General features: G+C 38.3%; 1 protein-coding gene and 1 pseudogene across 1 annotated transcript; both read right to left on the reverse strand.

The window, feature by feature from the left end:
- Nucleotides 1–9,078: 9,078 nt before the first annotated feature.
- On the reverse strand, nucleotides 9,079–9,996 carry LOC149205989 (mitochondrial carnitine/acylcarnitine carrier-like protein pseudogene; annotated as a pseudogene).
- Nucleotides 9,997–15,318: 5,322 nt separating this feature from the next.
- On the reverse strand, nucleotides 15,319–19,858 carry LOC149205990 (uncharacterized). The gene is made up of 2 exons (XM_089397559.1): nucleotides 18,440–19,858; nucleotides 15,319–15,825 (listed from the first exon to the last, which is right to left on the reverse strand). The coding sequence occupies exons 1-2, from the start codon at nucleotides 19,856–19,858 to the stop codon at nucleotides 15,319–15,321; spliced, it is 1,926 nt and encodes a 641-aa protein (XP_089253685.1).
- Between the last annotated feature and the right edge of the window lie 7,499 nt (nucleotides 19,859–27,357).

A 27,357-nucleotide genomic window follows, 5' to 3' on the forward strand; every position in this document is an offset into this window, starting at 1 on the left:
CAAGCCTCCTGGTCTGGTTGAACTCATTCTGTCAATTTGTGATTCTTATATAACATATAGTCTTTAAGGAAGCAACCAAGAAAACTTTAGTACAATCCCGTAAGCCTCCTGCTTTAGTTGACATTCCATTCATTTACATTCCAGGGAAAATTGTAAAGTTATAACTAAAATTGTAAGTTGATTTGGATGGCCTAAGACCCGACATATCAAATCAGCAAAGGTAATTACTAAAATTCAGGTTATAAATTCCCAAAGCCGTTGGCATTGCTCCACTATGAAAATTATTGAAACCGCATATTTATGATACAAAGAAAGTGTAGATACAATATGATCTTTGGATGATAAGCCTTCACCTAAAGGCTAAAGTGTCAACACATCCTTAGCCTCAGATATCTCTAAATAGAATGGACACAATAAGCTTTAGAAAATGACATTCACTAAACTCGTACTTTGAAACCAATTTCAAAGTATTCTTAGTTATTAACTTGCATATCTAAAAGCATACAGTGCAATAGGGTAAGTATAAATAGGGCAGGCCACAGCAGAAAAGGTTTGAAGCTGATGCAGCTTCTCCTGGTTACAGAGCCTCTCTTCACTTTGTCTGTTGTATATCTAGAAAAGCAGGAAGTCGAATAGTTCTGCTGGCACATTGTGGCACCCCAAGATGATGCTTGACCCGCATCTCTAACATTAGCTCTCTGCTTTAAATTGTAGAGCTGGTCTTCCCATCTTGATCTCCATTCTTCTTTTGCAAGTTCCTTCCAGAGGACAAGTAAAATAGTCAAAACAAAATAGCAAGCATTGTATGTGTCAGCCACACATTTATCATGCTAAAGTAACCCCTGGTTAGCACATTATACGAGTCATGGATCACAACACAATACCAAACGACACCCACGTCATGACATGCATAAAAAAGAGGTGAATGAAGTTTTCCAGTATTTGTTTATAATACAAACCTAACATAAGATAGTTCCAGATTTTGAGATCCAAAGATACACAAATTCAACATCAAAGTAAGCCTCACCAGACAAATATTTCAAATGCAATCCAGCATACCATTACATTTCCTCGAAGAGCTATTTAATCCTAATCCACATCTGAAACCATTAACAACTCACAACCAGTGCAACATAAATGTCTGCCAAATCATGGAAATACATGTAAACAAAGAAAACCACTATGCTAGGCATACTAAGCAACCTGGAGTGCTTTGATTTTTGTTCACCTTAAAACTGTTAGCAGTTTGACGAAGTGTATTCAAAACAATAGAATGAAGATGTTTGGACAATACAAATTGTGTCTATTTCCATACAGATCAAACTCTATGAAATTGACACAAGCAGTCACAAATGCTTTGCTAAACAGAATGCAGTCTTCACCAATTAAAAAGCAATGTAGCTATAGACCCCAAAATTGGCTCCCCTGAAATAGAGATTTCCACTAAAGATCATTATGAAGGGCTGCAGGCCCACAAAAAAACCATCTACAACACTAATATGATTTCACTTACTGACAATCCAAGCCTGATATAATTACAAACTAGGAATTTGTTATCATATTAAAACCTATCACACATGTGAGATCTATAGTTCCTTGAATTCAAAGGATCAAGCACGCTCACCATATTCAGTGTACAAGGGCCTCTTCCTATATGTCGGATGATAAGGAAAAACAAGGCAATATCAAAATTGTTGTTTCTTCGTGGAAGAAATTTCCCAATTGGAAAATGTCGATCAACTCTAGGAAAATCAATCTATTTTTCACCCACTGCCATATGGAATCAACAATCAAATCCCCCATTTTTTCAACCTTCTCTATGAAATTAGATGCATCTTGAAAAATATAGCTAATATTTGCATCATCAACATTATACATCTCAATTTTTTTATACTCAAAAAGGTCTCGATATTGTGCTTCTGATTGACTAAATTGATTAGCACAAAAGCATAGAACATGAGTGACATCCAGAAACTGTAATGTAGTTATAGACCTTGAAGCCAAAGATCCACCAATAAAAAATATTCTGTAACATGTGATGGCCGCTTTGAGCCGATAGCCTAAGAGAGCAAAGCCATCTTTTCCAAAATGTGTTCACTATCAAGCTTTGAAATCTTGTTCAAATATTTCAATTTAACTGTCAGGGATATACTGTGACATGAATCACTATTTCCTTTTGGATATTTTCCATGATAGTTGTCCTGGAAAAATGGTGACATTTCTAAGTTATCCTTATCAGGTGATTTTGAGAATGGATACTGAGAAAGTCCTATAAACCTATACCACTAGTATATGCAATATCTTGTGGTTTTGTGTTTTCCCCATTTTCAAGCATTCTTTACCTACAACAGTTAACTGGAAAGAAAATAATTGAAATGATGAGTGCAAGTGACCTAATTTAGTGGCCCTAGAATCTTCTTTCTCGTCATCCCCTGGAAGATATTTTCTTAGAAATGTATTTATCAAAACATCCAATTTATGGTGAAGTTTGAATATGAATGGTTGCAACTTCATCATTTCTCTTGATCCTCCACAAAAGCTAGCTTGAACTCATGCACAAATTTGTTTTGGTCAATATCTCCATAGATAAATTGATCCATTGATCCAATTGTTGTTTCTAAAATGTAACAACCAAGCTTTTCCCCTGATATCTCATGTAACAAATCTGAAGCAATTTCTGGACTATTTAGAAAAAGCTCGACTAGTCTTGGATGCTGTGAAATATCAAACGATATTTTTCCAGTGGAAGGATGTCCTGGAACCCCTGATTACATTGCCACAATATGAAAATCACTATCATGTGTATTTTTGTCTTCAATGGTAAGGAAAATTCCTTCATAAGTAGTCTCAGTCGCATTGTAGAATGCATCCACACGAACCTTATCATATCATGCCTTTAAAGCATTGATCCATCTCCAGTCTGAAATACAATTGATATTCCAAGGACAAAAATTCCAGAGCATTTACCATAGAATATTAACTTTGGTTCCTTGTGTTCCAAACTTTTATTTGAATTTATTTAAGGATTTTTCCTTTCTTGAATCATGGAGTCTCTCTCCATGTCCTTTTGGATGCCATTCACGATAATATCAATTGACTCATCTTGAGGTGAACCAAACTCGCCACAGGAGATAGCCTGAAGATTTGTTGCATTTGATCCATTAATTACTGTCTCTTGGGTAGAAAGAAGATATTTTCCAGTAATTTCATGTTAACTGCTGCCTAATAGCCCCGTACGTTTTCTTTAAAGTAAAATAAAAATGAAGTCCCGTCAATGACAAAAGGTCAACAACAGTCTTTTGTAACATAGTGTGACATGCTGCTAGACGATGCTTAACAATATCAATGCCAATCAGTGTCCCAGACCTCCTCAAAATTTCAGCGAGCATACAGATTTCAACACCCGTGCCATCAAATCTAGGAAGTTCCCTATCTGTGATTTCATCAGGTCCCATGAATAACCTGACAAAAGCGTGACAATGTGTCCCTCAAAGAGGTATTCCAAATCATTTCCCAACATCAACATTGTTGATTGCATCAAATCCTTCTAGGTAACAATATTTTGATGCATTGATCACTCCAACAGGGCCTTGAACATGGTGGAGTCCAGAAAAAAAAGCTTAGAATTCCGAAGCAACACACCTATGCCTTACAACATATGTAGAAACCAATGATGCATAATTGATCAAATTCACAAATGGTGTTTCCAATAATTGTAAAACTGCAATTGAGCCATCGACTCTCCGAAGGGGTATCTTAGGAAAAACAATGGAACTCTATAGTATTGCATATATCTCAATGTCTAAACAATTAGGTTCTCATGGATAACTAAAGAATTTGTCCTCACATGTGGGAAAGAATGTGCGTAGGAGATCAATTTCCTCCTCTTTAAATTTGAAAATTGCAACGAGACGTATATGCTCTTCTAATCCAACAAAGACAGTGTACTCCCCACCTAGGCGCACTCCATTGGGGTGGGCTTTGAATATCTAGTCGAAAGGCTGACAAATCTCTAGTTGTCTTCCAACATATATAACAATCAGCTTTCTGAGGTGACTTGATTCTGGTATGATTTCAACAATTGTTTTGTTGATAAGTGACTGAAGGCGTGGGATGCATGACTTAATTACAGTTTCAAGATGCTTCCATTTCAGGTCATTTTGAAAAACAACCTTGTTGATAGTGTGTAATATGTTGCAATTGATTATATCCCATAGTTCAACAATATGTCCAACTGGAACAAGATGTAGAGTGTTTTTTATTCTTCTGCCATAAGCTCTTTGGAAAGATGTCTCATGCTGGAAAAGGGAACCCATTTACCCACTTCTTCACCATCCTCTTCACTGGTAATCTTTGTTATGTCAAATAATTCTTCCAAAATCTCACAGATATTTCCAACACTTTTGTCATGTTTTAGATCAATTGCACCTTGGTCTATTCTTTTTTCACTCGTATATTTTCTTCTTATACTCAACTTGTTTGTAGGAAATGGTGTTCATGCATCTGTAGAGACACTTTGTAGAGAATCAGACACAAGCCCTGCATAATTGTTTTGCAAAGCAATGTTAACATGTTCATTTTGCTGACTAATTTCTTTTTTCCATAACTTACTCATTGGATGGAATGGATTAGAACATTAATCAAGACTTTTTAGAGATTATCCTTCTCACTCATATACAAGGAGAAAAAGTGTGTGGAAAATCTCCTATCTAAGGATGGACGTTGTGGATTATTGGGTATGATTAATTACTCTGCTTTTGATAATGAAACATTTCAAAGATCAGAAGTATAAAAATCTAAAGGATCTTCGTAGACAATTTCTATAAACTACTGTTTGATATTGTTGATACTTAAAAAGATTATTTTCTCTTTTTGTGAAGAAAACTTTTAGATATTTTAAATAGGATCAACCAAGGTAAGATAGATTAGGAAGATCGATAAAGATGGAAAGGTAGATCTTTTCAATTTATATATTATTTATATGTAATGATGAAATAAGATATAATTTTGAGGGGAATAATAAAGGGATCAAAGATGTATGGGGATGACATAAAAAATATTGAATATGTGACTAATTTCTGATAATGAAAATATGTGGGTTTTTTCTTATTGAAAAAAAAAAGATGCACTCAACAGCTCTAAAACCTATGAATCAACAATGTAGTTCACAAATCAACCCTATAAATTCAATAAACAACACATTGCACTAATGGGGTGTTGGATTCTAGGTGTGGTTTCAGCAAAACAGATTTATCAGTAGTCATATAGGCCACATTTATCTCTCGGCTTGTGTTCTTGTGGAGACTACTGGTAATATTGAGTGAAGAGGATTAAGAATCACTGGAAAGAAAAAAATTGAAATGATGAGTGCATGTGACCTAATTTAGTGGCCCTAGAATCTTCTTTCTTGTCATCCCCTGGAAGATATTTTCTTAGAAATGTATTTATCAAAACATCCAATTTATGGTGAAGTTTGAATATGAATGGTTGCAACTTCATCATTTCTCTTAATCCTCCACGAAAGCTAGCTTGAACTCATGCACAAATTTGTTTTGGTCAATATCTCCAGAGATAAATTGATCCATTGATCCAATTGTTGTTTCTGAAATGTAACAACCAAGCTTTTCCCATGATATCTCATGTAACACATCTGAAGCAATTTTTGGACTATTTAGAAAAAGCTCGACTAGTCTTGGATGTTGTGAAATATCAAACGATATTTTTCCAGTGGAAGGATGTCTTGGAACCCCTGATTAAATTTCCACAATATGAAAATCACTATCATGTGTATTTCTGTCTTCAATGGTAAGGAAAATTCCTTCAAAAGTAGTCTCATTTGCATTGTAGAATGCATCCACATGAACCTTATCATGTCATGCCTTTAAAGCCTTGATCCATCTCGAGTTTGAAATACAATTGATATTCCAAGGACAAAAATTCTAGAGCATTTACCATAGAATATTAACTTTGGTTCCTTGTGTTCCAAACTTTTATTTGAATTTATTTAAGGATTTTTCCTTTCTTGAATCATGGAGTCTCTCTCCATGTCCTTTTCGATGCCCATTCACGATAATATCAATTGACTCATCTTGAGGTGAACCAAACTCGCCACAGGAGATAACCTGAAGATTTGTTGCATTTGATCCATTAATTACTGTCTCTTGGGTAGAATGAATTTATTTTCCAGTAATTTCATGTTAACTGTTGCCTAATAGCCCCGTACGTTTTCTTTAACGTAAAAGAAAAAATGAAGTCCCATCAATGACAAAAAGTCGACAACAGTCTTTTGTAACATAGTGTGACATGCTTCTAGACGATGCTTAACAATATCAATGCCAATCAGTCTCCCAGACCTCCTCAAGATTTCAGCGAGCATACAGATTTCAACACCCGTCCCATGAATAACCTGACAAGAAATGATTGCATTACAATTTTGACATCCCAGTATTAGAGTACATAACTTGTAAAGAAATGATAGTGTATGCATTTGCATTTTCCATTAAATTGTCCAATTACAAGCTATAATATCTAGCCAAACGGTAAAGTGATCTATTCTAACTTGTAGCCACACAGGAAAGTGAACTATTCTAAGTTGTAGCTTCGTGGGAAAGTGAACTATTCTAACTTGTAAAGAAGAAATGATGTCGCATGTGTTTGCATTTTCTATTAAATTGTCCAATTACAAGCTACTATATCTAACCACCTGGGAAAATGAACTTGCAAATATATAATAGATTATACTAATTCAAAGAGAAAAGCCAGTGATCTTATGGATACATACTTGATTAACCAGATGCACTTCACTCTCAGAATTCCTCGCTTCTGAGAAGAAGGCCCCTCATGCTTTTTCTTTTCGATTCAATCGTGTATAAACCGAATAGAGGTACGACTGTAAATTGTTCAGAGGTACCAAAGAGAACATTGAACGTCTAGCTATTATGCCTGATGAGCAGGGAAAATTTTAAGAACCCCCCCTAAATTTATATATTTAATAAATGGGCGAATCTCCATGGTATATAGGAAAAATGGAAGGTGATTTTATCAATAATATAATATGTATATATAATTTTTTGGCGAATCTCTCACCAGGCATGGCGAATATTTTACTCAATTATAAAATCTTGTGTTCATTGAATACACAAATGAAATCATTTCATTTCTTTAAAATATATTTTGAAATCAAAATTACCGAAATTACATATGGATAACCTAGTGGGTGTAGGATAAAATTCTCCCGTGTCATTCACAGAAAGCATGAGAAAAAACCTAATACTATATATATAACCAAGACCACCGTGCCAATACACAAGTATGTTCCTATTTGCAGTTAGAAAAATTACCCAAATTACAATCTGTTTACTCTAGCATATGTTGGAAAGTTATAGAAGGATGACTAGTGCAATCAATCCATTCCTTTTAACTCTGGATTTGTTTCAGTTTAAAACAGAAGTATAAAAATATACTTGTCCAATGTCTATGCTTTAACCATTCACCTTAAGATGTTTTTACAATATAATTTCCTAAGTCTATTTAATATCTTCATTATCATAAAAACCAACCTATATCCATCTTAACTCCACATCTACCACTCTTAGGGGGATGAAATCTATTTATCCCTCCGAGCACGTGGTAGACCCAGAATTAAGATGGATCTAAGATGATAGAATTTCCCCTTTAAATAGTCTATGCTCACATGAATACCATGGTATTACCATGGGTCAATACCATAGGTTATCATAAACCTGGAGCTTAAAAATTACTATTAGTAATTTATAAAAATTAATAAAATTAATAGTTGATTTTTATTTTATTTTTTATTTTAACCAAGCCCCGAGAGGGATCAAATATTTTTCACTCTATGCTAGTTTGCATATCACGATATTTGGCACCTCTCGGGGGTTAGTAGATCCAGAGTAAAGATGGATCTATGCTGGTTTAACTCCCCCATTTAAATAGGTTGCATTCCAGGTGAATACCATGGGTCAATACCATGTGCCATTTTGGTGAATACCATGGGTCAATACAATGTGCCATTTTTATTTTTATTAATAATAATGTTTTTTTGCATGGTATTAATAACAATCTAGTCCATGGTATTTTTCCCATAGGTTTCACCTAAATATACCGCAATTTTTTGAATCTCCTTAAATATAAGGTGATTTATGGAGTAAATATAAAAAAATGTTTTATTTGTTTACCATACCTCTCGTTTATTTATATTTTTATTAATTTACCATACCTCTTTTACAAATATGGTATTTGGCCCATAGGATTCACTTAAATAAAATCTCTTTCTTGAGCCTTCATAAATAGAACGAGGGTTATGGACTAAATATAAAAAGAGGTTTATTTATTTACCATATGTCTAGTTTATTTATATTTTTATTTATTTACCATACCTTTTGAGTAAGTATAAAAAGACGTTTTAGTTATTTACCCTACCTCCACTTTACTTATATTTTTATTTGTTTACACCCTTGCATGTATATAAGGTGACTTATGGAGTAAATATAAAAAATGTTTTATTTATTTACCATACCTCTCATTTATTTATATTTTTATTAATTTACCATACCTCTTTTATAAATATGGTATTTGGGCCTTTGGCCCATAGGATTCACTTAAATAAAACCTATTCTTGAAAATGGGCGAATGGATTCACTTAAATAAAACCTATTCTTGAAAATGGGCGAATGGAAGGTTGTAACTCCTAATTTCAAGGGCTAAATTTACCTTTTTTACCCTCTCCCTTAAAATAAGGTGGGCTATTTGAGGTGATTTGTAAAAATGTACTATGATACAAAATATTCGCCCACTAAAAATTTAAAACCCCTTAATTTCGCCAAAGGGCGAACATTCACCCCTAAAATTATCCTTGCTGATGAGAGAGGAAGATGGAAACCCGTTAGAAATTTACGCCGCAAAATAAAATCAAAGACGACAGAGCTCACCCAAACCAAGAATGGAGAATAAAAAACGAGCCCTAAACAACTTTCAAATAACGAACATGCCATTCCCCAATTTGCTTTGTTTCTTTTGAACTCCTGTAACTAGACACAAGTTGATTTGAAGTTCCCATCATCCCAAGCTCAACCTGGTAATCTCATAAGCAAGGAAGCAGGCGACATTGGCAGGAACACTTCTGGCCATGGCTTTGACCAAGCCTTTTAGACAAGCCTTTAAGCCCTTCTAAAGCAGCAATTTTCTTGACGACATTAATTGTACCAACATACTTTGGATGGTGAAATTCATCAATCTGAATGACACTCTTCAACTCTTCAAAGCATCAGTTGGATATACAAGTGTCCAGCTAGAAGCGCCAGAAATCCCACCAGAAACAAGCAGGGTACCCATGCCCAATTGAGATGCATCATGCCGTCGTGCCATGAACGGCTTCAGAGCCTTATACACGCCATATGCAATGCCATTTACAGATACATCCCTTAATAAAGTAGGATAAAGCCCTTAAACAATTCTCTGGCTCCTTCGGATCTTAAGACATGCTTAGCTACATCAACTAGGCCATTGTGTTTAATAGAAGTTGTCACTCTTGTTACCCCTAAAGTTGCAACTGAAGCAGTATCCAAAGCACTCTGAGCTTGCAATCTACATCTGATAAGCTTAGTTGGGCAAGTCAAGAAAGATAAGAAATCCCTGCCCCTTCTCCACACACCACCTACTTCCCTACAGTGGCAAACCAGGCTCAACCCTAAATAGGGCTTCCATTTGACCTCTTGCACTAAACACAACTGCATTGCAAGCTACGACAGTGGAAAAAGGGGCTCCCATTCCTTTGTATATCCCTGTGAGGCCTTCTTTGGCAATGTTATGCTTGACAACATCCATTGCACCGACATAGCGAAGATGTTGGCCAGGAAGAAGCAATGGTTGACTCTAGGGCTTCACCTCAATTGTGTCAAAGGGATGCCCAGATATCAGTTGTGTTGTTCCCCCAACAGTGCTAGAAATTAGATCCTTTGCTACATCGATTGCCATAATTGGAAGCGACTAATCCTAAAACCTAATATCTACAACACACGGCTTTACTTTATGTGGAACTCTATCTGACGTTTAATATCGATAAAATGCGACCTTTTATTTAGTTTTCAATAAACGGAAGTATTCTAAATGCAGAAAGCTTCCTTAAAATGGGTGTTCAAGGTCACTCAAATTGTACATAGAACCTTAAAATGGGCGTTCAAGTCCACTCAAATTGTACAAAGAAGGTGGATGAATTGCTCACCTGATCAACATGCCTTGTCCAACAATAAAAACAACTTAATGTAACCCAGCGAAAAACCTACAAGCAGAACCCTGCATGAGATGGACCAAGATTCAATAACTTGAAAGCAGCAGAACCTGGAACTCAGTTGTTGGTTGGGGCGCTCATCCTCGATAGAATTTGTGGCAGATAAAGTTGAGCTTAGAAGGAGTTGAGTACCCTCTACAAATATCAAATCCATTAAAAACCCATATTAAACTTAGAGGAATTAGAGGTTAGCAAATCGGAAAGGGCATTGAATTATGCCAGAGGACAACTTTCTCACATTTTTGTATTAAATTAGACGACTGATTTTTGTTCAATCATCTAACAAAAGATCTAACGGCTACGATTAGGATATAAGGGCATTTGGGGGAGTTCATTTTAGAGGGAAATGCCTTACGGCGTAACGAGAAAAAAATGAACAAGATGTGCATTTTAATTTTTTTTTTTAAGTTATTTATTTTAACTCTTCTATACTTTATAATCTGAACTTAGATTGAGTCATTTGTTCAAACTTTGTCTTCTGGCAGCTTATTTATGGAACCAATTTGCAAGTCATTGCCCTAAGTTGCAAAGGTTTTTAATCCAAATCAACAACGAAACACGTAACACTTTTCAGTGTTTGAGTGCATTCACGCAAAGAAGAGTAAAAGTTTGGAACAAAATTTGTTGGATGAATCAATTTGTGCAATACAATGTTCAATTCAAGGGGGCAATTGGTTGAACAATACTTCTCATGTGGACCCCATAGTCTTGGAGGAGACTGATCACTCCTCAAATTGGATTGTGGAGACTCGGAGAGTCATCCAACATATTTTCTAGGGGACAACTTTATTTGGATGGGCTTGGGGTCCCATAATTGCCGGAAGTGCATGAATCAAGTATTGGACCTTCTGAGATAACCCCCTCAAGGGAGAAGTACAACGGATACATTCCTAAGGATGTAGCTTGTGTTGATGATCTTGATGAATTACAAGTCATGACCCGTGACATAGTATGTCCTTACTAGTTTAAAGTTTGAAGCTTTTTTGGACTTTGGAGACCATTTCAAACATTATTGTTAATGTATTTTATGTTCATAGTTTATAGTTTATGTATCTCGATGTAATTTTTCCTATTTACACCAATACATGCAATATAAGTCAATAAACTTGCATATGTGATGTCTAATTGTTTGTATTTACATTGATAAATATTTTTCATGGGTCAAGTCCCCTGACATAGTATGTCTTTATTACTTTATAGTTTGAAGCGTTTTTGGACATTGGAGACCATTTCAAGCATTATTGTTAATGTATTTTATGTTTATAGTTTGTAGTTTATGTATCTCGCTGTAATTTCTCCTATTTGCACCATTACATGTGAACAGTGATATAAGTCAGTAAACTTACATATGTGGTGTCTAATTGTTTGTATTTACATTGATAAATGTTTTATGCATTATTTATTCAGCCAAGTAGTTCACCAGGTCAAAGGCCAAGTTTGAGCCAAGCCTTTTGCCAAGTCAAAGACCAAGTTCTAGCCGAGTAATAATCTTTGACCTCACCATGTCTGACTCTCATAACTATGGCATCCAATAGATATTGTAGTACAGCCAACTAGCATATTCAACAGCGACAACATATTTTCCATATATATTGGTGAACCTGAAAACAAATTTGATATACCAAGAACACAACTCCAAAATGCATAAGAGTTAAACAACAATATCGAGTGATCTTTCTTGTTTTTATATAAGATTTCATCAACTTTGTCAAGCTTGTTGCTCGATGTTTAACTCCTAAGACTAGGAGCCATTTTGCACTGGTAGGTTACTTCAGTTAGGTTGAATTAGCAATCCATCTAGGAAATTTTGGCTTCACACTGCAATATTAGGTCAGGATTAGCTACATTAAAAATGAACTGACATTCCCCAAACTTTAATGTAGGTCACAGCCTACTTTAACCACATTTCTATAATTTATTTTACTTCATCTGTACAGAGAAAAACATAATTGACATTATCTAGCAATAATGGGTAGTACAAAATTAGCCTTAATTCAACAAAGCACGCCTAAAACTTGGAGGAGAGTTCCCCCTGCATAATTGAATACTTCATACCATATGGAATAGATCATGCTTTTTTCAATCATGATGGTTGCAAGTTCAAAGGGCTCCACAACAAAAAAAAACTTGCACTTAATCTCAATAAACAATGAATTTTTTGACTTACTGAAACGAGCACTAAAATGGAAAACAAATCAGCAAAGAGATGGTTTAATCTACAGTGAAATTTTTACTTATTGAAATGAGTGCTAAAAATGGAAAACCAATTAGCAAGAGGAGATTTGAAGAACTCAAAATAGATGGAAGGTAGACCAAAGGATTATGATGAAAGGTTGCATGAGGAAACTATCCAACAAAGGCTGACACAAGGCAAATACAAGGGATGATGATGGCAAATGGTCTGCCTGGTCTTTAAAGTTAAATCATGAAATAAGGTTGCAACAAAAACAACAAATGCATATATTAGTGTAGACCTATCTTAACTTAGGATCTATTAAGTACCAAGAGGAATCAAATCTTTTGAGATGTAAATTTTTGGATCATAAGATGGATCTAGGTACAGATGAAGAAAGGGGTCGCAATATTTCTATGTAAATATCATAGCTGCAGTATTTCTATTTATGTGTAAATCTGGGTCTCTCTTTTATCTCTTTATATAGCCATTTAATATTAGATGTACATATCAAATCGCTTATATAGAGAGAGAGAGAGAGGGGGAGAGAAAGATTTTATTTCTGTTTGTATATACATTTGGCTAAGTCTTTACTATTATTTGTTATAAATATTATATCTTTTTTGAAGCCAACATGTAAGCATTGCCCACATGACAAATGTGACAACATCTCTATCATACTGGACTGTAGATGCACCTCGCTACTCTTGGTGCAGCAAAAAATTAAAAGCTTGTGCACAAGGCATGAATAAGTGGAGTTGGGAAAACATATCCAGGAAGACATCTCGGAGGTTGGGCAAAGAAAACAGTATACTAAACCTCAACAAGCACATAACCTAGGACTTGGCGATTTTAATCTCACAGCGTATCTGACCCTGGAGTAAATATATTGAAATCCCTGTTGATGCAATCTCTAAAGATATTGAACCCTTAAGGTTCCTTAATTTGGCTTCCTCCAACAATTTGCTCAATTTATAAGTTCCAACACAAGGAGTTTGACTTGCACAGAACAGTTCTTTGTTCAAGAAACTTCCAAAATCACTTTCCCCTAACAGGGTTGCTTTAAAACATGGACAATAAAGATTCATCAACCTCCCAAATATAAGAATTAGAAGTATCATAAAACTTGTACAGTTATTCGATAACCTCAACACCAAGGCCAATTGGGGAGAATAACACTTGCAAACTACAGGGTGTAAGATAGAGAAATGTAAACACTACCACACAATTATAGAGTTCGTGAGAGAGGTCAGCCAATCATGTAGAGAACGAGGCAGGCCTCAAAGAGATGTACCAAATGGAGCAATTAATGACAGCAAAGGCAGGACGGGTGGCAGTGTAAACAACAATCCACAAGGGGTAGCCACATCACCTATAACAACAAGACAGGTGAAGGCACATTAATTATAACATCACATCTCCTTCTTAGATATGAGAACACAAAGGAAAGCTGATTGGGTGAGGAGGGGGGTGTAGGGAAGACTACTGATTGACATGATAACAGAAATGTTGATGTTGATGCAGATGAATCATGAATTTGCTCTTACAGGGGAGGGGTTTCACAACAAGCAGCCCACGAGGGAATGTAGACCATGCCCCAGTCCATTGAACTCGTCATAGAAGATACAAGGATTATGACACAGTACATTTTGGCCAAGGTGGGGATCAACTGTTCTCTGGGGATGAGTCACCAAGTTGTGGATTCAATGGAGATGGAAAGTTGGAACCTGGGAAAGGCAACACCACACCAGTGACTCCTCCCTCTGGGATTGAATCTAGTTACAGACTTTTATTTTCTGATACTTATTAGTTAGCAATATTTAGGAAAATCTGAGCTTAAGTAATCCAGTTCATCTTAGTACTTTTTTCTTGGAGAAGCCTAGCTGATAAATGCAACTTTAATAGATAAATCTGGTAGAAGCTGATGATCTAAAATTCACACTTTTTTTTGGTTTCCCCTTATATGTCTTTTGAACCACTGCAAACATGGATATGGCCCGGGAATATTTTATTTCTGAACTGCAAAACTGGGATCCAAGATCTAAACTAAAACCCCATAATTTTGTGACTGAAAATCAACACTAAGTGCTTTCTTCTGTATATTAATAAAATCCTTGTTTGTTGACTAAAGAAATAATTGTAAAATAACCCCTGATTATTTTTCTAAGGACAAACAGGTGTGGCATTTAAACTCCACCAGCAACTAAATTTTTGCAGCAATTTTCTCACTTTTCATGTGCAATCATGACATAACACATATGAAAACTAAGTGCCATTAGTAACATTGCAGATGAACAACATACTCAACTTTTCAGCACACACCCCGACAAAGCAAAATAATGCAATAGATCCGTGTGCCATTCACACAAGTCCAAAATATTACCATGTAGAGCAGTTTTGCCACGCTGCATCAAGAAACTTACATACCATACGGCATAACCATACATAGAAATATTACAAGAGACAAGGAAATATAAGCAATATAGTTCTAACGTCAAATCTATCCGATGCTAGCAAGCAGTTTGTTGAGGAAAACTCTCCCCTGCTCTGTCTAGAATTACAGATCTATGTTAACAAAAGAAAGAATGCCTACAAATCAAATTAAATTAAGCCGATGGATCAGAAAGACTACCATAAAGACAACAGAAATTCTGTTAAGATTTTAAAAAATTAAGGTAATTCTTGCCTCGTTTTTAAGAAAATATTCCGTACAACATTACAAAAGCTTGACAATGGATTTGTTTCCAAAGCCCACAAATGCAGTTGAATTTTTCTCCGCCTATTCCCACTCCAAACAATTACTACAAAATATCTGTGCCACCGAAACAAATACCTTTCAGAAAATCACCAGGAGAGAGAAAAGCATGTAAATCAAGCTGCAAGCATACGCCACCAAGCCTTGTTGTTCATTTCCATGAGATGCCAAGACAATCAATAAACTGCTGCAAGCTCTTGTGCACCAAAGCACGGTCAATGCCGCCATGACAAACATGACAAGTCCTTGAGGTGGGATAAAAAGCGTAGATGCCGAGAAAATCACCATTGGCAGCATACAGTAGCCCACCAAGCTCAGACATCTGTACAGATCCAAGTTACCATTTCTCCCTGCCAACATATTGAACACAAAATAGAGGAACAGGGAAGCGACTGTCATCCAGCCCAAAATTACGCCGAAGTAAAGCTTTCCTGCTAGAAGCTGGCAAAGCCCAAAAGCTATGCAGAACAAAAAATGGCCTGATAGGTCAACATTCTCATGTAGATTGGGATTCACTCTGAAGGGATTCAAAAGGTTTAAGGTCTTCTTTGTTATGAGATGGGTATTGATCCCCAATTCAAATGGACTCTACCTGGAACTCCTACGTAAAAAGCGCACAGATGTGGAGTGGAGAGCAGAATTCAAATGGACTCTACCTGTAACTCCTCCGTAAAAAGCGCACAAATGTCGAGCGGAGTTTTTTTTAAGGGTATTTTAACATTTTAAAACATTTTTTTATTAAATTAGACGGCTGATTTTTGTTCAATCGTCTAACAAAAGATCTAACGACTACGATTAGGACAGAAGGGCATTTGGGGGAGTTCATTTCAGAGGGAAACGACTTACGGTGTAAATAATTGAAAAATATTATTTTGTTAAAATTCTATTGATAAGTACTTTCTACATGTGAGTATAAGGGAGACATGTAATTTTTGCATACTCAACTTGGAGTTGACACATAACATTTAAAAATAATAATAAGTTTATTTCAATGTTTTAGAATGCAAACTTATGTGGTTCATTATGATTTTTCAAGGGAAATTTTTCAGTAAATCACATTCCAATTTTTTGGGCCGATGCATTTCGAACCAATGAGTGTGCTTCATCATCATGAGTTAGATGAATGTTCTGATCCAACCATGTTAATATATACTACAGAGATGCAAAACGACTAGAAATAACAGAGAAAATAAACAAATAAATAAAATATTTCAATGTTCACCTTAAGTAAAACATTTCTTCTTCTTTTTTTTAATAGGAAAGATCCAATGTCTAAGCAAGAGCCTAGATGTCCCATATTGACAACATACAGAGTGAAAACTCCCTAGAACTACCTACTTCTTGAGCCTAATTAATACAAGTTACAACATGCCTCCGGAGACTTGAACTTGGGTGAGTGGGGTGGCAAGCCACAATCCCAACCACTTGAGCTAAGAACTATTGGCACCTTAAGTAAAATATTTCAAGTAGAGAGGTGCTCTTCAATTAAGTATGGTGGAGACATTGTGACACTAAAAAAATGACAAATAAATGACTTTTCATGTACATATATACATGGCAACATGTGACGAATCAAATGCATCTTAAATATGGATTTATGGATAAAGAAAGCTCAAATTTCGAGGTAGTTTTTTTTAATCAATTAGTATGAAGGAATTAATACCTGAAATAAAATTATATGATTAAAAAATTACATCTTGAGAAATTTGATTCCTCTCATTACTTGATTTTTTTTTTTCCCGTGGAAAAAGTCATAATTTCTATTAATTCGTAAGAAATTACATTCTGTAGATGCCTAGGCATATGCATAATGAGGCTGGTAGCCTCCCAGATATAGCAGATAATTGTTGTTGTGACAGCAGCAGCCATGTACAAAAATTAAAAAAAAATTGTCTTCTGCCTCCACGCAGGGAGTTCATAAAATATCAAAGACATTTTACAAAAAACCAAGGATAAACATAAAAACAAGATAGCTGTTTTGCAGAGATATGCTCCACGCAGGGAGGCCATCTGGGTTCATACAAAAAAGAACCAAAACCCATAGGTCAAAAAAGAAATTTTGAAGAAAAAACAGTCGTTGAGATGACTGTCGGAGAGTTCTGAGATGAAGCTGTGGTAGAAACCATTACGATAACAGAAGATATACCCAGCGGTTTTCCAGAAAAACCATTGAGCCAAAAAGAAACTGTGAGTGGAAAAGTAAACAACAGTATGGTTAAGTCTCCCGGTGAGGATGCAGATCTACACACGACCTGTGGTAGTATTGGTGGAAAGTTCCATCCACTTCTTCCTGTATCAACCAGTCCTCTTCTTGCCTATGCGCTGCCTCCTTTGATAGGTGGTCTGCCCCTGAGTTGCGCTCCCTGTAAATGTGTTGACAAACAAAATTATCAAAAGTCGCTGAAAGCCTGTGAGCCTCATCCAAAATGTGTCTCAAAGAAAAATCAGAGCAATGAGATGTTCTATTGAGCCAATTGCAGACAAGTTTTGAGTCCCCAAACAGTTGTAGCTTTGTGCAACTTTTCTCAAGGGCAAAGTGGATGAGGTGTTTGGCTATGGAGAGCTCAACAAAATTATTTGTACCCCTTCCCAGGTGCATTTGGATCTTAAAACAGTGGTCGTCCCTTAGGTGGAGTATGGCTCCTCCCCCACAACCTTCTTCTTGGGCTGAACCATCAAAGTAGGCCCAAGGGTATGATTTATCAATGAGCTCAGGTCGGATGGTTCTGGGAGGAGTTGGTGGGGGGTCTTCGGGGAGGAGGCTGAAATCGGCAAGGACATGGGTTCTGATGGCAGGCCAGAGGGGGTCCTTTCAGTCAAAAATGGCTCGGTTCCTCGCCGTCCAGATAGCCCAGCACATTAGGAGGGGAATGTTCCTGTCTCTACCCTTGTGCTTCTCTAGCCAGTCCTGCCAGGCCTCTATAATGGATCTCCCTTGCCATTGATGTAGGGAATGAGAAGATGAGGTGATGAGGGTCCATTGCTCATTGACAATAGGGAAAGACAGAAATAAGTGTTCGGTGTCTTCCTCATTGTTCCTACAGAGGTGACACCAGAACGGCCCATGAAAAGATCGCCTCATCAAATTTGAGCCCGTGGGGATTTTGTTGAAAAGGATGGTCCACATTAGCATTCGCGCTCTCGGCGCTGCTTTGAGCTTCCATAGTGATTTCCACCAGTTCTGAATGTTTTATGGCTAGACCTGCTGCATGAGCTTTAGGTAGCCTTCCTTGGGAGAGTATTTCCCATTTTTTGCAAAAGCCCACACAACTTCATCTTCTTCTTCCGTTATCCTGATGTGTGCTTGTGTGAGAGCTTCCGTGAAATCCTCCCAGTCTTGCCTCCAGTGTCCCGGGATGTGAAGTTCTTGTGCTGTCTTCCAAGCCTGCTGGAAAAGGGTGGAGTTTGCCTGATCTGCAATGTTGGATATGTGAGTAACGCCCTGGTTCTTTAGGAGAGGAATCAACTGTGCTGGGAGTCGATGGGTGTTTCCACATCCGATCCAGGGATCCACTCCTACACGAACGGCGTTCCCCTGATGAATCCGCCATGTTAGGCCTTCCCGAATGAGGGGGAGGGAGTTTAGTACTGCTTTCCATATATTGGATTTGCTGCCGCTTGCCCTGTGTTCCCTGCAGATCCAGTCGATAGTGTTTTCCGGGGCGATGTACTTATCATATACTACTCTTGTCCAGAGGTTGTGCGAGGTGATGAGCTGCCATCCTAGCTTTGCTGCCAATGCTTTGGCAAAATAATCCAACCTTTTTATACCCCAGCCTCCCCATTTCTTAGGCCTCGCTATTGTGTCCCATTTTACCCATGCGAAGAGATTCCCCTGCTTGTTCCCTTTCCATAGGAATCTGTTGCAGATCTTTTGCAATCTGGCTAGAATTCCCCTAGGAATCCAGGCCAGAGACATCCAGTATACCGGTGTTGCTTCCAGCACTGCTTTTATGAGGGTGAGTCTTCCTGCCCGAGTAAGGTACCTGTTGTACCACACATTCAACCTCTTTTCCACCTTAACAATGAGCCAGATCCAATCTGCAACTTTGTATCCCCCGGGTTTTAGCCGGAATCCTAGATATTTCAACCCTTCCTCCATGGGATGTGTAGAGAAAGGAAACCGGCGAAGAGTGAAATGTACTTCATGTTGCGAGCATCCTATAGCTGTGAGGGTGGATTTGTGTACATTTATGATCATGCCTGTGGCCTTCTGGAAGAGGTCGAAAACATTCTGTAAGGCGGTGGTGTCGGCCATGCTGCCATTTAAGAATATGAGCACATCGTCTACAAATAGGAGGTGGGTGAGAGAGAAATTCTCCATTATTTTTATACCTGTAAATCCGCCTCTCCTGTGTTCTGCCCCTATTAGTCTGCTTAGCCCCTCCATGACAAGCAGGAAAAGTAATGGTGATAGAGGGCATCCCTGCCTAAGGCCCCTTTCGGCTGTGAAGAAAGGAGTGGGAGTTCCATTGAGGAGGACACTGAAAGGCACATCAGAAATGCAGCTCATAATCCATTTGATGTACATATAAGGGAAGCCCAGATGAGTGAGGAGCATGTGAATGTAGAGCAGGCTTGTTCTGTCGTAAGCTTTGGAGAGGTCCACTTTTAAGAGCATACCTTTTAGATTCTTAATCTGCACCGAGTGTAGGAGTTCTTATGCAGTTCCAATGGCTTCGTGGATCTGGCAATGCTGTAGGAAAGCAAACTGTTCAGGGGATATGTGTGCCGAAAGGATGGGCTTGAGTCTATTAGCTAGGATTTTGGCCATGATCTTGTAGAGGCAGTTGCACAGAGAGATGGGTTGAAAGTCATTGAAAGAAGCTGGCTTGTCGGATTTGGGAATGAGGGCTATGAAAGTGGATTTGATGGCCGAGGGGATTTTTCCATTGAGGCGGAAATGATTGATTACTTTGAGGAGGTCCTGACCCAGTAGGTCAAAAAAGGCCAGATAGAATTCTATAGACCAGCCGTCAGGTCCTGGGCTTTTGTCTCTTTGGAAACCTCGGATAGTAGCCTCAAGCTCCCCCAGCAAAACCTCCTTGGTGAGTTCCCCTTCTTCCCCTTCATTCACAAACCTGGGGAAGTGCTCGACCACTCTCATGATCTCTAACAGGCTGGCTTCCCTCGGGGCCATATAAATATTCCTGAAATGCGAGGTGGCCAATGAGGCGAGCTCTTTGGATGTGTGAACCTGATGCCCCTGTTCATTTTGCAGCTCCCAGATAATGTTGATTTCTTTCCTGCCATTTGCAAAGCGATGAAAGAACTTTGTATTCTCGTCCCCCTCCTTGAGCCAGATTGCTCTGCTTCTTAGTCGCCAGCTTTCTTCTCTGTCTTTAAGAACTTGAGCCTTCTGCTTGGTTAAAGTTTCATATAAGGCTTTCTGTTCCATAGAGGTGAAAGTACCCTCTGATTGAGATTCAAGATCTGCGATCACCTGCTCAGCTTGGGTTATAATGAGGTCTTCTTGTTCCCTTTTCTTGTGAGCCCAAGCTCTGGATAAGACCTTAATTTCAGAGAGGTTTTTGACAAACCGTATTGCTGGATCCTCCTCCTCAGTGATCGGGTGCAATTTCCAGAATTTAGTTATTAGGATGATATAGGAGAGGTCCTGGAGCCATGTAGAGTTGAATTTGAAAGGGGCTGTGTGCTTTTGTCGCCTGTCTCCAACCTCTAAAAGAATGGGCCTATGATCCGAGATTCCTCCACTGCCGACCCATTGCCTAGATTTGGGTTGGCTGTTGTAGAAAGCCTCCTTGATTATAAAACGGTCCAGTCTCCTAGCCAGGCTTTGATCACCAATTCGGTTGTTCCTCCAGGTATGTTGAATCTTAGCCGAGGGGATATCTATCCAGAGGAAATTCTCTAGCAGATGCTCAAAGAAGTCGGATAGCGGGTCTATCTGCGCCATATGTCCCCAAGATTCCGAGAAGCCCATAGAGAAATTCAGGTCCCCACCTAGGATCACGTTATCTTCTAGAAGGAGGGGGGAGCTGAGTAGCCTACGCCAAAAAAGCTCCCTATTGTGGCAAGGTCCATAGACATTGATAATTCTCAGCTCTTCCTCCAGATCCTTGGAATAGATGTCCGCTCCCAGAAATCCCCCCCCTCCCCATATGTTCTTCAGGTTAATGGTGCTATGCTTAAACCCAACTGCGATACCCCCGGAGCGTCCTGAGACGTCAAGAGCGTGGAAAGTCCATCCCGGCAGCCAAGAACTTAGGATAGGGATAACCGCTTCTGCCTTACAAAGAGTTTCTTGTAAAAGGATAACATCAACCAAATCAGATAAGAGGAGACGCTTCAGGGCCAACTTTTTCTTGGGGCTGGCCAGCTCTCTACAATTGAAGGACAGAATCTTCATGGAGGGGGATTGGGGAGGGTGTCCTTTGCTCTAAGTGCCCTTTCAATAGTATGTTGTTTGCCCTGAATCACTTCGTCACCTGCTTGTCCTATTGCTTTGTGAAGTTTGGAAGGCCTCCCTCTACCTTGTTTGGGTGAGAGGATAGGAGGGGTAGCATCCAACCCTATGGTATCCGGCTCTTTCTGCTTGGCAGTCGAGCGAGTGGAATACCTCGGTGTTGAGTTTACCGATGGGGAAGGGGTCTGTAGGGAGGGGATAGGGATGGATGAGAGGGAGCACGAGGCAAAGGTGGCTGATGGCTTTGGAAGGGGGCAGGTCATATAGCTGACCTGTCCTTGAGGGGGGGAGAGGGGGCCGGGACTCCGCTACCGGGTCAGGATCCAACGGGGAAGAGGGGGGGGATCAAGATCGGAGGGGGTAAATGGGAGGAGAGCGACAAAAAAGAAGAAGTATGATGAGAAACAGAGGCAGCGGGGGGGAGAGACATACCCGATGAGAAGACGTCGCCTTTTGCTGCCTTTGAGCGCGTCAGTGGTGGAGAAGGAGGCCTGATCGGGTTCTTGCCCTTCTTTTTCTGCAGAGGTGCGAGCGGCGCTTCCACAGTGTCCGAAGTTTTGATTTGCTCCGCCTTTTGAGCTACAGCGACCTGTGGATCGGGATTCTCAGATTCCGGGGCTTGTTCCTGCTCTCTGATATCCTGAGGATTTTTCTTGAGGAGGGGGCAGTCTTTGTATAGATGACCCACTTGGTGGCATCTCCTACAGCGGTAGGGGATTCCTTCATAATCCAGCTTCTGCTTCCTCGAAAAGGATTTCCATTGTATAATGATATACTCCTGCAGGCCTCCTCTTGTGTCTAGATGCACTAAAATCCTGGCATATGCCATCATTCCCGTTGTGATATATGACTTGTCAGACTCCATGTAAGTACCCAATGAGTTCCCGATTCTCCTGAAAATATCCTCGGACCAGTACTGGAGGGGCAGGCTCGGGAGTCTGATCCAGACCGGCCCAACCCCAATTTGTTCAGTCTCCGGGTCGAAGAGGGGCGACCATCTTTTGAGAAGTACCGGTGCTTTTTCGAAATGCCAGAAAGATGACAAAACCCAGCTCGTGTGGTCGGCCCTGGCGAACCTCAGCGCGAACCATCCTCGCACGAATGTCTGGACAAAGGGGATTTCTGCCAGATGTTGACCCCAGATCTCCATTGCCCATAACTTTAGCCTTTCCGCTGAGTAATTTCTGCCTCTGATGCGCCCCACTAGCACCCTATCTGCTAAGTCCATCGCGTCCCCCCACTGAATGTCTTCTTCGAGCCTCAGAATGATGTCCGCAGGTCGGGATTTGAAGCAACGCTGTTTCTTTGAGGGGCGGGAGGACATACGTTTAGGGTTTGTAGGAGCCCTAGATCCTTCTGGAGCAGCGAGCGGGGGGAAGGGTTAGGGGTCGGGAGGGGGACGGGAATAGCCTCCGGAAGGGGGGGGGTCGAGTTAAAACTGCTAGAGGAAACAGGGGGTACGAGGGGAGGGGGCGGAGCTGCCAGAGGGATAGCTTCGAGGGATGCTTCAGATTGAAGCGGGGGAGGGTGGGAGCCTGGCAGATCTGAAGGGCCGGCGCAGGAAGGAGAGGCTTGGAAGCAATCCGAGAGAAACCCAAGTGAGGCCGGGGAAGGAACAGTGAAGGGCGTCCAGGATGTGGGTTCTTCCGGCTGAAGAGAGGCAGAGAGAACAGGGTCTGTCGACTGTGTGAGGTCCTCGAAGCTGGCGGTCAAGCTTTCACTGTACAGACCTCCTGAAGCTGCAAACGTGGAGCGCCAGATGGAGCCTTCCGCCAGCGGAGAGTCCGAGTAGTCCACCTCGTCTAGGTCCATTATGCCAGGTGCTAAAAACAGGGTAATACCTCGGAACCAGGTAACCGTCAGAGACCGGCACCGACAACGTTGTTGGATCGGGACCGTCCAGGGGCGGGAAAAATGGAACAAAGAAACCGCCCGGGACGAGCAGGCGGGAGGAAAACGACGGGATGCGTCCGTGACCTATCTGTGAATAGTTCTTCAAAACCCTAACAGCAATCGGCAGAGGTGAAAAAAACAGGGTAAAAGGATAAGGTAAGAGATAACTCTCTATGTTGGTGAGAAAAAGAGGATCGCTAGCCTGGGCACGTGTTCTGAGATGTGTCAGGGGCGGCTGTAGGACCGATGCCAGCCTGCAACCCCGTTCCCCTACCCCCGTTCAAACCATGAGAAAACCAGGTCCAGTCGTACCCTCTTCGGCCGATCCATTCCATAATGAGTGTTTCTCATTACTTGATATATCTGGGTTTAAGATGGATTTTCGTTGGTATTTATTATTATTTGTTTAGAAAAAAATGCTAAGCAAACTAAGTGATTCTTTCCCTATATTCATTAAAGGCATCTTTATTAATTTTATTGAGATAGATTGGTGCACCTAACTTAGGGTGATCCATTGCTAGACATCAACTAGTATGAAACTAGCGAAATGCCCATCACTGTAACCAACTAATTGAGTTAAGCCCTTGGGATTTTTATATTAGGTATATGTATGTGTGTATTATTTATATTAATTATGTTCATTACACATCTTACATTAAACTAAATTTGAGTTGATGAGTTGGAATTTATATACCATTGGAGTTTCGAGAAATTGGCTCAATGATAATCATCGTGTTGTATACATAGAAGTCAAAGACAATTACATTTTATATTTTTATTTAACAATATTTATTACATATAAACCCGGTCTAGGTTAAGGTATTAGCAACATCATCTCAAGATATCATAAATATTCTAAAAATTCTAAATATAGAGTATTTTATATTACCACTAACTCAAATTCTTAAAAACAATAATCTCACATTAATTAGAATTATAACGAAGATGTCTTATATTAACTACTATTTTGAAGGTCACAACCAATCCAAACACCAAATTGGTATATGAGATCCCCTTGTTTGAGGGATAAGGGACTAATCTCTAAATAGTGATTTGACTACTAAAGTCTACATAAGTGTATATACTCTTCTAACTTCTAAATTTAAATGTGTGACCTCTTAGGAGGAAACATATGTTTTTAACCATTAGGCTCTCTCTCTCTCTCTCTCTCTCTCTCTCTCTCTAATATGATGATAATGATGATGATGATGATGATGATGGTGATGATTAACATCCATTGACATTATAATTAGTTTATCAGACCTTTAGAAAGGTAAGAGATACTTGGATTTCTTTAGAATGTTATTTCTATTCTAAAAATACATTAGGAGACACGTTCCAAGATAACCATAAGTTTGATGATATATAAGTTCAAAAAGGCTAATATTATGACAAATATTTTGAGATTGTGATCTAATTTGAGTATATGCATGACACTCTTAGAAAAAATGCTTTTATCTTCAACCATTTTAGTGTCACAAAGATGATGGATTATTTCATACCAAAGTGTTTTAAGAATTGTCCAATGTCATTTTCACCATACAATTCATGAGAATTTGCTCTTATTTTAGTGATGTTGTTTTTCTTCTTTATGCGAGTCAAAACAAAGAGATAATTTTGATCTTCTTGACTAGGGTTGACCATCTCCTTATAGTACATTAGTTTTCTTTTATCCTCTAATCCTTTATTGCACCACAGATTCTCCCTCTACTTAAATTTAAGATGTAATGTGATTTTTAATATTATCGATATTTAAAAAAAAATGATTTCTTCCTTTATTCCCAAATGATTTAGCTAAGACTTGACATCTTTATGACATCCCTACTCATGTGACTAGTGGTTTTGACTAGAATTTGAAGCAAGTGCAAACTTGAGGGGGCCTAATTGTTAAAAACATGTGTTTCCTCCTTGGAATTCACAAGTTCAAAACCAAAGGGGGTAAAGTTTGTACATGTTTATTAATTATATTAGCATGTTGTGACAAGGCTCAAGGGGTAGGTGTCCCCTTGGTGTGGGATGTCTAAATGATCAATAATGGGAGTGTCTTCAAGCATCTTGGCACATTCCAAGTCACAAGTTTTTGCTAGTATTGACTTGCTAAGTTAGCTTCGCCCAATTTTCTTGTTAAAAAAAGAGAGTTTGAAGCAATTTTAGTGAGTCTCTTGTTGTCTGTGTTGTGTATCTTGTCCTTGTACATTAAGTTTATAATCATTGTCATGTTCTCAATGTGGGAAAAGCTCACTTCTGTGAGGAGGATACGATAGGGTTTCTTGCCTTTAATTTGATATTATAATTTATTTATTTTTGGATCCGCTCTATCTTTCTCTAAGATTCTCTAGAGATACTACATCCCAAACTTCACATCCATATAAGATGATAGGAATAATGAGAGTCTCAAAGAGGAGTTTTTTAGTTTTTATCATCCCATAGCCAAAGGTCCACTAATTTACAATCATTTTCATTCCCATAATAAGCTTCATTTATTCTTTTCTTAACACTATAGTTCCAATTGAACTTGTGTTGAATATCAATTATGAGATATTTGTAGGCAGAAACTTCCTCCAAGTGGTTGTTGTCATAAACAAAAGTGTTGTAGATGATATTTTCAGATTTAATTATCATAACCTTCATTTTGTTATTGTTCAAAGTCATACCTATATTAAAGCAGAACACAAGAAGAAGTCCTTGAGGATTCTTAGTTGGTCGTTGAGGTCATAGTTACTTCTCACCATAAAAATAATATCATTGTCGTAATAAGAAATGTGATGGCTATACCAGCAAGAATTGGGCCAACAAAACTTGTGTCTTCTAAACAATTTTTTAACTTGTGAATATATACCAAAAAAAAGAAAAAAAAGAAATAAGAAACAACCTTACTTAACTCCAACATTATGTTAAACAATCTTTTAACTTATAAATATATATATAAAAGAAATAAAAAACAACCTTACTTAACTCCAACATTATGATTAATATTTTATGACTACCCTCAATATTACTAAACTTATTTTTTTATTATGATTAATATTTTATGACTACCCTCAATATTACTAAACTTATTTTTTTAAGTATAATCATGAACTTATCCTTTTTTTAACAATAATCGATTAATTTGTATTAGCAAATTACTTGCAACTGCACAACAAAATTACATGTCTTTCCTAGGTAGTAAAGTATTTCCACCTTTTCTATATCACTTCAAACATGCAAAGGTGTGCTGATCTTCCACTTTCCACGTGATATTCAATTATCCACGTGGGGTTCCTTGCATGAAGCTTCAGCTATTCTCGTGCCGCCGTCATTGGTGTCCTACTTCAATCGAGCTAAGAGTATAGTTGTCAACGGACAGAAATCTCGGGGTAAATTGGCGGAGGAAATTAAACTTTTGCTATTGAACAGAGAATTTAGTCTACATTCAGCTGGATAAGTTCAGAGGATAGATGCCTGATTACATTTGTAGAATCTCCCACAATTATAAGAGCGTCGATAGGTAGTTAATTAATTTGCCAGGTTTATACTTTGCATCCATCTCTGCTATATTATTGCTCATTATTCCCATTATGAGTATCTTGTTCCAATTGGTTCATCAAAACTATAAAATAATTCCCTGCATTTATCACCCATTTCAGTGTTCCTAAACTTAATAATATTGTAGAAATATGCTATATTATAAAAAAAATAAAAAAAAATATTAATGAATATATACTATATATAATAAAAAATAAAATAATAATAATAATTATGATATAATCACAAACATAACAATATTATATAATTAATTTATATATATATATATATGA

Source organism: Pinus tabuliformis, chromosome 1_2, assembly GCF_031772625.1.
Source record: "Pinus tabuliformis cultivar Carrire ecotype Pingquan chromosome 1_2, CPIR1, whole genome shotgun sequence".
NCBI classification, from domain to species: Eukaryota; Viridiplantae; Streptophyta; class Pinopsida; order Pinales; family Pinaceae; genus Pinus; species Pinus tabuliformis.

Coding starts and splice junctions, on each gene's coding strand:
- LOC149205990 (XM_089397559.1), bottom strand. CDS start 19,858: ATGCTCTTAAAAGTGGACCTCTCCAAAGCTTACGACAGAACAAGCCTG. Junction 15,826..18,439: donor ACCTAAAGCTCATGCAGCAG/GTCTAGCCATAA, acceptor AGTTCCAGGTAG/AGTCCATTTGAATTGGGGAT.